The 12,308-nt window shown below is 35.8% G+C and overlaps 1 protein-coding gene across 1 annotated transcript in view; it reads left to right on the forward strand.

Moving 5' to 3' along the window:
• cdh13 (cadherin 13, H-cadherin (heart)) overlaps positions 1–12,308 on the forward strand; it is a 574,628-nt gene that overhangs the window by 282,308 nt on the left and 280,012 nt on the right. Inside the window, exon 5 of the mRNA XM_068214885.2 lies at positions 2,152–2,304. Coding sequence (XP_068070986.2) covers positions 2,152–2,304 — 153 coding nt within the window. The remainder of the gene's footprint in view (positions 1–2,151; positions 2,305–12,308) is intronic.

The raw sequence follows: 12,308 nt of genomic DNA on the forward strand, positions 1-12,308 counted from the left end.
GTGGGGAAGATAAATAAAGCTAACAGGGGCTTTTCGTGTGGACAATTACTTTGCTCTGATTCATTTTCTAAATGGGATATTTTGTCTTAAGCTTAATTACAAGATACGGGTGGGTTCAAGGTGGGCAGCCTCTGTTATTCGATACGCACACCGGGGTTTATTGCTGTAGATAAATACAGCCGTTAGAAGGCTCCTTTTGAACAAAAGGGGGTTCATAAAAGGGGCCATTGTTCATTTGTATTTAAAGTCATTAGGTAATAACTGAGCTTTCATTAGCAAGGGAAGTTGTGGCAATTTAATTTGCACAAAAATTTACTTACACAAAAGCCAAACGAACTGCAGGTGGTAGCACTGGTCACACTAACCAATATAAAATGTTTTTAATACACAAATGGATCTCATTTACAAGCCTCAGCTACTATATTAAGGCACAGAGTTAACTTAATTATGCGGAGAGCAATGTTTTAGACATCCTACAGTGTGTTTATCTTTGCCTGCGAGAATCATTCAGTAAATAATTCTGAATCTTAATATAAAATGAGAGATGAAGCGAAAGGAAGTATATATGGCATGTGTGCATGTTATGTTCACTCATAATTGTGTTTGCCTGTGTGGAGCTGTGCAATTAACAGGTCTTGTTTTTTATTGCTTCTAACTTGCAACACTCTGGTGAAAATCATTGGACTTTGCTGCATTTATCCAGTCGCATGTGAGTACTGCTTAAACACATGGCAAATCTACACACCAGCTGTTCTGTAGATTGACTGATGCTGATTAAAAAAAAAAAAAAAAAAATGTTTGTCTAATTTTCTAGATTAGATTATTAATAAATAATAATAAGAATAATAAAGAATAATAATAACATGAATTAAAAATTTTATGTTTTAATATTATGCAGGATTGTAGTATTTCTTGACATTTTAAATTAGCTACAAGTTTTAATCACAGTTTTAGTTAGATTTTTTCTATAGTTTTTTTTTACAGTTGTATTAATTGTGTTTTGTGTTAAAAACAATAATAATTATAATATTTTTTGTGCTAATGTTGTATTTATTTACATTTAAATTAGCTTTAAATTACCAAGTATTCCTTTTTTTGTCATTTTTTTGCAGTTTTAGTTCAGATTCTTTCCGTTGTTTTTTCACAGTTGCATTGTATATGTTTTGTAATATAATAATAATAATAATAATAATAATAATAATAATAATAATAATAATAATTTTGTAATATTGTAGCATTAATTGACATTTAAAATTAGCTTTTAATTAGCAAGTATTACATGTTTGTTTGTTTTTTTATCGCAGTTTTAGGTCAGATTTTTTCCAATGTTTTTTTAAAGTTTTATTAATTGTATATGTTTGTAATAATAATAATAATAATAATAATAATAATAATAATAGTATTTTTTGTACTATTGTAGCATTTATTGACATTTAAAATGAGCTTTTAATTAGCAAATAATAAATTATTATTAGTTTTCATTTCAGCTTTAGCTCAGATTTTTTATTAGATGTATAAATTTAGTTTTTGCAATAATAATAATAATAATAATAATAATAATAATAATAATAATAATAATAATAATAATAATAGTATTTTGTAATATTGTAGCATTTATTGAAATTTAAAATTAGCTTTTAATTAGCAAATATTAAATTATTATTTGTTTTTATTTCAGCTTTAGCTCAGATTTTTTATTAGATGTATAAATTTAGTTTTTGTAATAATAATAATAATAATAATAATAATAATAATAATAATAATAATGATAATAATAATAATAGTAATAATAATAATAATAACAACAATAATAATATATTTTGGATGCTAGAATTTAAAACCATGGTGTCAAAGCTGTAGTTTAGTTCCAACCCTGCTTCAACACACACAGGACTCAATTAGTTTGATCCGGTGTGTTAAATTAGGGTTCGGACTAAACTGTGTAGAGCTTGACACCTGTGATCTAAAGGTATGTTAAAATGTAATTATAAATAAAACAATAAAAAAAAAATTATACAAAAAATATATATAACAATATTACAGTTATTGCATTAATTGCATTGCATTGCATTCTGTGTAGTTTTAGTTTTGTAACTGTACACTTTTATTAATATTAACTTTCATGTGTGTTTGGGTTCTATCCTGTCACAGGTGGTCTCATCTGACATGAAGGAAGAACACATCTTCCGTCTGACGGGACGGGGAGCAGATCAAGACCCTAAAGGTGTGTTCAGCATCAACCGACTGTCAGGAGATGTGGCCGTCAGTCGAGCCCTGGATCGAGAGGCCATCGCCTACTACCATGTGAGTGCAATATTACATCCGTTATCATCTGCACAATCCATTTTTCTCTCTGCTCACTGTCAGCGAGTTTGGTCAATGACCTCCACTTGAAAAATGCAGGTCTGTTTAAGGCAAGACATTGCAGGTGAATAAAACAAACAAAGAACTAACCGTTAAAATCATAATTACCAGTTGATTGGTAAGAATTGTAAGCATTTTTTGTATTAAATGTTTTTAAACCTATATGTGCAAATTCTGTATTCATTGTGGACTGATATGCCAACATGTCTACTGTAGCACATAATATTGAATGAAATCTGGTATACAATTCTTATTGGGTTTTGGATATACAGCATTAGAGCCAAAGGAGTCTTTTTTACAGACGGGATTTAGGGTATCTGTTTTTCTTACTTCATAATTCTGAAAAAAATAAATAAATAAGTAAAATGAAATGTGACTAAGGAAGTCATTTATTTATGAGTAGATACCTCTGTTAAAATCTTTAGAATACAGATGTAAGTGCTGCTGAATTGGACCAATTCTTGCTTTTAACTACTTGCTTGCATGTTTATCATAACTGATTATTGCCTTAATTTTGTTGCACTTTGGTCTGAAATTTGTGCCCGTTACAACGTAAATATGTCTCTGAAACATTTGTTTATCATAAAAAAAGTGTTAAATTTTTTATTTTACACATCCGTCGAAAGCATTTTGTGATGCGTTTTGACAATTTAGATTTTTTTTTTGTAACTAATTAATACATATCAAGCTTTGTGTGCAAGGTTTTTGTGTGACAATTTTTTTAGCATATGAATTTGAAAAAAATTATTTTGAAAATAAATCGTGGCACTTTATTCTGCATGACCATATTTCAGACCCCATGATCCTATCCAATATCTTAACTTAACATTAGATGCGTTATTGCAACACTATCTTACGGCAATTCGTAACTTTTTGATTTAGTGGCTATTTCATATGAATTTGTTTGATCTCATTTGTACAGTTATCTACAATATGCTTATCCTCCAATGATGGTTGGATTTAGGGGTGGGGTTTGGTGCCACACCTCCTTGTTTAAAATCTTACATTTACATAACAATTTGTATGAATTTGCCACTAAACTGACGAAACGTAAAATAGTTATGTTTCCTCGTGAGATCAGGCTGGTTATTGAGGTTAGTTAGAAAGTCGTGGTTATTAGTTAGATTTGAAAAAAAAAATGTAAGAGCTTGAAATTATGCTTTGGGAAAAGCCCCTTTAAGAGACTAAATTATCATATGCATTTGTTTATATGACAAAACATGTCTTTTTGACTCAAGAAGGTCCATACTTATTCTAAAGGCAGATACTGATAAGATCAGGGCCTGATGTGTGGACTTTGGGGGTTTTACGATGTGGTCACATGTTGATTGGTCTGTTTGAATGTCTCAGCATTTGGGCTTTAGTCACATGATCAAGAAAGATACAAAATAGGTGTAAAACTCTGCTTTGGGTCTTTCCTGCCCTTTATTATCCGTCTATGTGCTTTCCTGCTCTGCTCTTCTCCTCCTCTGGAGTCTATCTTCTCTGACTCAACTGCAATCAGGCTAACTTCTGGGCCTGCTCTATTTGTCTCTCTCTCCTTTCCCCTGTGTCTCTCCTTTTACCTCTGGTAACTTTAATTATACATTTAAGCTGGGTACAATTTACATCATATGTTTTATCATTTCATATTTTATCATTTTATTGAGTTATTTTGTAATTAATTCAGTTGTAACCATAGAGAATTATTGTCATAAAATCATCTAATTTTCAAGCATTTGTGAATTACTTTTGATTTAACATCAACATTTAATTTTTCCATATTGCAATACAATACAATCACATAAAATCAACGCTCTCCCACATTTATAGCTATTAATACTGCCCTTATTTCCGTGTTTTGGTATAAACTTGCAGAAGAATGGTTTGACTAGAAATATACAGTTGTTTACCATCATGCTGATTACTTTTTAGTCATTCGGCAGAGCTACAGTTCGAACTGCAGTGGTTAAAACCCATTCTTACACCCCAAAACAGTGTTTTTGCTTGCAGTGTCTCACCTTAAGTCATGTTAGACATTCACACAAAAAATACTGTACATTCCTAATCGAAAAGAAAATAAGTTTTTGCTCCAGTTCATGCATCAAAGCGATTAATGGCAGTAATGAGTCATGTCTCTTCGGCAGTCAGAGAAGGAAAACTCGAGACTGCAGTTAGAGGAGCTGGTTATTCTGTACTGTGTGTGTGTGTGTGTGTGTGTGTGTGTGTGTGTGTGTGTGTGTGTGTGTGTGTGTGTGTGCGTGCGTGTGTGTGTGTGTGTGTGAGTGTGTGTGAGTGTGTGTGAGTGTGTGTGAGTGTGTGTGTGTGTGAGTGAGTGCGTGTGAGTGCGTGCGTGTATGATCAGTGATACTGCTGTCAGCTTGCCTGTCAGACACTTGGATAATGTGTGCGCTGTGTGTGAACATAGTAGTCTAATATCTGTATCTGGTTACAAATATTCATGATAGCACTTTAAAGTTTTGCGCTTATCAAATCTGTGTATGTATGTCTATTTCTGCTTATTTGTGATGTTACACCTTATTGACAATTTGCCAGCTGGAGCAGGACTAAAGTTATTGGCCAGCCCTTCAATAAATTCCACCCTCTTCCTGTTCTAATAGACAATACATCAAAACATAAAAGAAATCACGATTTTTTGTGGTATTTAACAGGAAAAGGTGGGACCTTTCAATATGTAGAGCTTTTTTCCAAGATAATGGACCACCCTGTGGTAACTCCAGATAACAAGATAGACAATACGGTTCCTTTAAATTGTTTGCTCGGTGTAGTGAGCTGTTACTTTGATTCAAGAATTCAAGAGCTCTTGTTCTCTTTCTCTTTGTGTCCTCTGTCGTTTGACAGATAAAGGAGGGTTTACCTGGTTTTCTATCTGCCTGTAGAGGGGAACTAAAGCAGCACTGCTTAGCTTGATATCTACCTGTCTGGCTAGGAACAGCTTTAATAAAATAAGAGTTGCTCTTCCTCTACCGTCAGTTTGTTCCACCCCACTGGTGTGCTCCGATAAAATGTTCTTAGGAAGGGTTTTGAACATTTTCTTTCAGGCTGATCCCTTTAGCTTTAGTCTTTTCAATGAAAAAAGGTGTTTCTTTTCTAATACAAGATCATTCTTTATTTTATTACTACTTTTGTGCGGACAGTGCACACACTGTTCTTGCTTATAGGGTACTTTAAGCTTGAAGTTAGGTAAAAGTGCATTTTTGAGCACAAACATCTTGCAAGGATAAAGGGCAACAGTTCTTTTGAATTTTTTTTCACATTACTTTGGTGAAACAAGAGTGGTAATAGTTTATAATACAGGTTATTGTTACATAGTCGGAATAGAAACGGAGGAGATACAGTAATAAAACAACGACAAATGAAGATGGCATCTTTTTATGTTTGCAAATGCATGTGCCATACTACCCTAAATAACATTTTAGCGCTCATAACAATTGGAGAGAAAACATGCAAGCATGAGCAGTACATTTCTGGCTGCAGTTCATTAAACCGCCACCAGTGTAACACATTTACCTACACAAACATTCATTCATTCATTCATTCATTCATTCTTTCAATCACTCATTCATTCAATTATGCCTTAGTTCCTTATTTATCGGGGGCCACCACAGCGGAATGAACCGTCAACTATTGCAGCACATGTTTTACTCAGCAGATGCCCTTTCAACCCAGTACTAGGAAACATCCATACACTCTCACATTCACACACACTCATACACTACGGCCAAATTTGTTTACCCAATTCACCTATACTGTACTGCATGTTTTTGTACTGTGAGAAAAACTGGAGCACCCAGAGTAAACCCACATGAACATGGGGAGAATATGCAAACTCCACACAGTAACGCAGTCTGGATTCGAACCAGTGACCTTCTAAATGTGAGTCAAAGTTCAAATAAGACCTTATAAATTAAAGCCAAATGAGTATTACAGCCTACACAGTCTTTCTTCAAGCCCCATTATGTGTGCCTGAGTTGCTTCTTTTTATTACATAATATTTGTATATTTTAACCCTATACAGTTTTTACTGGTCCAGAATTGCTGTTTTTGTTTAATTATATAGAGATGTACTGTATGTAATAACTAAAAAAAAATAGAGCTTCATTAGAGCTTCATTAGAAACATTATAGCTTCATATATAGAGATATTTCTATAAATGAAAAATTCACATATAGAAAATAAATACAGCTTATGTTGAATGTAAAATAGTCAAGTCAGTAAAACAGACAATCATATTATATTTAATTTACATCATTTAGTTTAAAGCAGGGGTCACCAATCTCGCTCCTGGAGGGCCGGTATCCCTGCAGGGTTTAGCTCCAACTTGCCTCAACACACCTGCCTGGATGCTTCAAGTATACCTAGTAAGACCTTGATTAGCTTGTTCAGGTGTGTTTGATTAGGGTTGGAGCTAAAATCTGCAGGACACCGTCCCTCCAGGAACAAGTTTGGTGACCATTGGTTGAAAGCATAAACCAGTGGGTTAAATTTTTCCGGGCCTATACGTGTGCAGCAATTGGGTGAGGCTTGAGTTCCATATTGATGCCACGCCGATTCAGTCGACCCTTTTATAGATGAATCAAAAGTTTTAAACATGGTGCACTTTCAGATTTAAGCCTTAGCTGGATATTTCACTTCATTAGAGCTGTGTTACACACTGCATGGAAGGTCATCTTTAAAAACGCTTAACAGGGGCTCTTTAACTAATGTTAACAAGCATTACTTTGGATGTTAATAATGCATTAGTAAATGTTGAACTATGAATAATAAATGCTGTAAAAGTATTGTTCATGTTAGTAAATACATCACCTAATGAAACCTTGTTGTAAAGTGTGATTGTAATTCTTAATTAATTTCTGTTTATATTTGAAAGGCTACTGTCATACGTGATCTACTGTCATACGAGGTCTCGTGGACTCGAAGGTTAATTTTATGTTTCTGTTTTTTGTCCAATGAGACGTTGCGTGCATAATGAACAAAGCACACCTTGAGATGACTTGATGTTCATTAGCCATTCAAAGTGTCATACAATTTGAACAAATCATTCTATAACAAACCATTACTATTCTGAATTCCTCGTATAGTTTTTTTGTTTCAGTGTAGGTTTCCGATGCTATGTTTAGCTTTCTCTAGATTGTATTGCCATCTGGATTTGGCCTGGTGGTCACGGCAGAGCAGGTATGCACTCTGCAGAGAAGGGTAATCTCAGGTACGCAGACCCCAGTCAGGATCAAAGCCCTCGCCAGGCAAAGCACTTGACATTTACATCTCCTTATCTTCTTTTCTCTCACATCAACACCACCCGCAATCTCAAAAGCATGCGACGAGCACGTGCACATCAAAGCTTGACATTTTACAGCACTAATGCTCACACACTCATATCTTGATGAAGGAATGATGCTAAGCACAGTTGTTTTTATTTCTGTTTGCTATTTTCCTGAGAAGGCTAACTTATATTTGCTACATTTCTATACAAAGATGCTAATAAGAGTTATGCTCGCATCTGAAATATAGTATAACATTTGCGAATATACTGTAGCATCATTTCCATTCAATAAATCAAAGAGAACAATATCGTCACATACAATAAATACATTTTAGATGCATCTCCCTCCCCGCTGGACGAAATGGAATGATGGAATGCGTTGGCTTTTTTTAAACACTGGATTGCTCTTTGGGATCTTAGATGGTCAATTAAATAAATTAAATTAAATTAAGGGGCGAGGCAGTGGCACAGTAGGTAGTGCTGTCGCCTCACAGCAAGAAGGTCGCTGGGTCGCTGGTTCGAACCTCGGCTCAGTTGGTGTTTCTGTGTGGAGTTTGCATGTTCTCTCTGCCTTCGCGTGGGTTTCCTCCGGGTGCTCCGGTATCCCCCACAGTCCAAAGACATGCAGTACAGGTGAATTGGGTAGGCTAAATTGTCCGTAGTGTATGAGTGTGTGTGTGTGTGTGTGAATGTGTGCGTGGATGTTTTCCAGAGATGGGTTGCGGCTGGAAGGGCATCCGCTGCGTAGAAAACTTGCTGGATAAGTTGGCGGTTCATTCTGCTGTGGTGACCCCGGATTAATAAAGGGACTAAGCCGACAAGAAAATGAATGAATAAATTAAATTAAATTAAATTAAATTAAATTAAATTAAATTAAATTAAATTAAATTAAATTAAATTAAATTAAATTAAATTAATATCTAAAGTAATTTTACAATGTGGATTGTGTAAAAGCAGCTTAACCTAAAAGTTCTAGTAAGTTGACACTGCTTTCAGTTCAGTTCATTGTTGTTTAAATTTCACTGCTGAAAGTCCAAACACTGAAGAGCAAATCCATCAATGTACAGCTCAACCCAAGTTTAAAACTTTCTAGGAAGTAATAGTACCGAAACACTTTGATGATGTGCCTTGGCTAATACTGAGGCATTTTAGAATGACCAAAACAACATTTCAGATGTTTTATAATGTATTCACATCTTGGCCTTTTCAAAATGAGCATAAAAACAGATCAATGAAAACATAGATGATGTTAGTAATACACCAGGTTGATTGACTGATTGATTGATTGATTGATTGATTGATTGATTGATTGATTTTTACAGAAACTGCAATGACATGTTTTTATTTAAAATTTAGGTAAATATTTGGAGATTAATATGTTGCTAAGGATTTGCTAGGATTGATTGAGTGCTTGCCAAGTCGTTGCAATTTGGTGTCTAGAATTCTGAAAATTTCACCTTGCTGTTATTTGGGTGCAAAAGATTTGCGTCAGTGTTACTGTATGTTAAAATGTTTTGCTGCATAGCTTGTTGCTACGTAGTTGCTAGGGTATTTTGTATGGTTTTTAAGACGTTGCAGTGTGGTTTCAAACTTGATATATGGTTGGTAAAGTTCCTCAAAAATGAGTCATCTCTCTGTATTTCAGCTTAATAAACATTTTTAACTTGAGGACTGAAATGAATGTTTATATACAATGCATAGGGTTTCCAAAGCATGGTAATGTCACCCAGCAGGCACAAGATGTCAACGTGTCATCAGATTGACGTTGTACTCCAAAGTTGTGGGATGTTGCATTTTGTTTGGCAAAAAAAATCGGGTTGATGTCAGAACTCAGAGCTACGTCATTGTACAACATCCAACCTAAAATGAACCAAATATCACTGTCTAATGATGCTACTGCTTGTGTGGATGTTACCACTATGACGTCTATCAGACGTTGGATTTTAGTTGCCATACCTAACCAATAAATGTCAGTATTTGACATTAATATGACGTTGGGTCAAGATTTTGGCCTGACATTGAATTTAGTCACTTTTCAACACACCTAAAATTAACCAAATATCAACGTCATTTGATGTCATTATTGGATGTCAAAATAAAGCTGTCCTTAGACGCTGGCTAGACATTGAATTTTGGTCACCTGACGTCATGACCTAAATCTAACCTAATAGTTACGTCATATGACATTGTGTGCCTGCTGAGGAGCTGTGTGATTGCCTAGCTTCAGCATTCTATCACTGCATTTTTGACACTTACAAGTCTGGAGTTAACATTGCTAAAATGGTGCTAACATAACCCCAGGTAAAAATGATGCTACCTTCTACATCTAAATTACAAGTGTAAAACCTTTTATTTCCAAAGGCTAAAAGTGGTGTTTAGAATCACAACAAAAACAGGCATTAGGCAGATTGTGAAAATCCCTATTTTTTTTCTTTTCCTGTTTTCTACCTACAGCATGATCGTCTTTTGTTAGCTTCATTCGTCATTCATTGTTGTTTTCACACTTTTTCTTCTGGTGTTCTGAGAAAACTACTGGGAGCTGGTTAGCAGGCATCTCAGCATTGTAATAATCCACCGGCTCACCTGCTATGGCTGAAAGCCTTGGAGCCCCTGACCTCTAATGGCATGTTGTTCTCCATCTAATCACACAGATGGGCCAGTTCCCTCTCGCCTCATCCACCTTACACACACATATGTAGTGCAGCACCTCTGCGCCGCCACACTTCACCTAATTCCCTCGCCACACTGGTGGGAATAACCGCATTTTCCGGCTGATCCCTCAGCAGCACATCAGGAGTAATTACACCACAGCTAATTCCAGCCAATCTCACACTAGGAGTAATCACAGGCCCAGTACAGCGCATATGGGGACGAGGTTGGGAGGGGGATCCGGGCCAGGGACTGTTTTCGCAGGCGGTGCCGCATCGCTGCTGTGTGTCTTAGTCATCGGCTCCACAGGAATTCACTCGCAGCAGCTCCTGGCAGCAACTTTTTTACTCTAAGCTGTTTATTCCTCCCTGTTGACGTGCGTATGTGCATTAGTTGCCTTATAAGTCTTGTGAACAAAAAGGATTTTTAGTATTTGCTATCAAAAATAGATTGCATCTTAGGTTTCTAAGGCAAATGTAGAGCCAGAAATGTGCACCGTGCCACCTTGATGTGGTTTGTGGTTGCTTAGATGTTTGAGCATGTTGTAATGAGTTTGCAGACTAGTGTTACTAATTTCTAAGGTTTCTTTAAAGTGCATGCTAGTGTGTTTTTGAATGTTTGTGGTTGCTCTAGATTAGATGGTTTCTAGGGTGCTTTTTTATGTTGCTAGGGATGATTTAGGTGCTTGCATAGTTGTTTAAATGTGTTGTCTTTTGGGATGCTAACCATGCTGTTGTGTGATTGCACAAGTTTTTCTTTGGTGTTGTTAATGTTTAGCGAGTTGCTATGTGGTAGCTTGGGTATTTTGTGTTAAGGTGTTATAAAAATGTTACAGTGTGCTTTTATAACATGTTTTTGGGTGTTTTGCCATGTAGTTGCGTAGTTACTTTGGGTTGGGAAGGTTTTTAGTCGGTTTAGCTATTCTTATGATGTTTTGGTTGGTTGCTAAGGTGTGAGTCTGTTTTTGTGTGGTTGCTAGGGTAGTACAGTGAATATTATTATTATTATTATTATTATTAATATTATTATTATTCTTTTATTCATTGATTTCCTTGTCAGCTTAGTCCCTTTATTAATCCGGGGTCGCCACAGCGGAATGAATCGCCAACTTATCCAGCACGTTTTTAGGCAGCGGATGCCCTTCCAGCCGCAGCCCATCTCTGGGAAACATCCACACATATACACACACACACACTCATACACTACGGACAATTTAGCCTACCCAATTCACCTGTACTGCATGTCTTTGGACTGTAGGGGAAACCGGAGCACCCGGAGGAAACCCACACGAATTCAAGGAGAACATGTAAACTCCACACAGAAATGCCAACTGAGCCGAGGTTTGAACCAGCAACCCAGTGACCTTCTTGCTGTGAGGCGACAGCACTACCTACTGCGCCACTGCGTCGCCTATTATTATTATTATTATTTTGGTTGCTGGGTTATTATTGTATGTTTACCAATGTGTACTGCATGTTGCTATATTCTTGCTATGGCTTTGCTGTGGCGTTATTAAAAGAAGACATTTTCAAGGCTCACATTTGAGTCCCCTAGAGTTAAACAGTTGTAATAATCAAGACGCTTTGCTGCTGTATCATGGCTGCAACAAGAACAATGTTATTATACAGTAGCTGAAAATACCTGCACCACCAGTTAGAATTTGGACAATCTCATTGTACCTGCTGCATCTATGGTATGGCAGAAAAGTTTCTTGATTATTATGCCTGAACATTCTAGTTGAGTGTTCCTTTATGGATTTTATCCTGTTGCTGATTTTTATTATTATTATTATTTTTTTTTTATCCTGTTGCTTGTCAAGGTCTTGTAGTGCAGTTACTTGAGGTATCTAGTTTGAACAATGGACAAGAAGTGCAGCATTGTCTATGCCAACTTAAGGTGTCACGCACTTGATGCACAGGTTCTATATGCAAATGTAATGTTACTTAATATATTGTTAAAATATGCCAATGGCAGTCATTTGAACAGCCAACACATTCTCACTCCCAACTCGTCACATACTGACGCTTGGTCA

This window comes from Danio rerio, chromosome 18 (genome assembly GCF_049306965.1).
Source record: "Danio rerio strain Tuebingen ecotype United States chromosome 18, GRCz12tu, whole genome shotgun sequence".
In the NCBI taxonomy this organism is placed as follows: domain Eukaryota; kingdom Metazoa; phylum Chordata; class Actinopteri; order Cypriniformes; family Danionidae; genus Danio; species Danio rerio.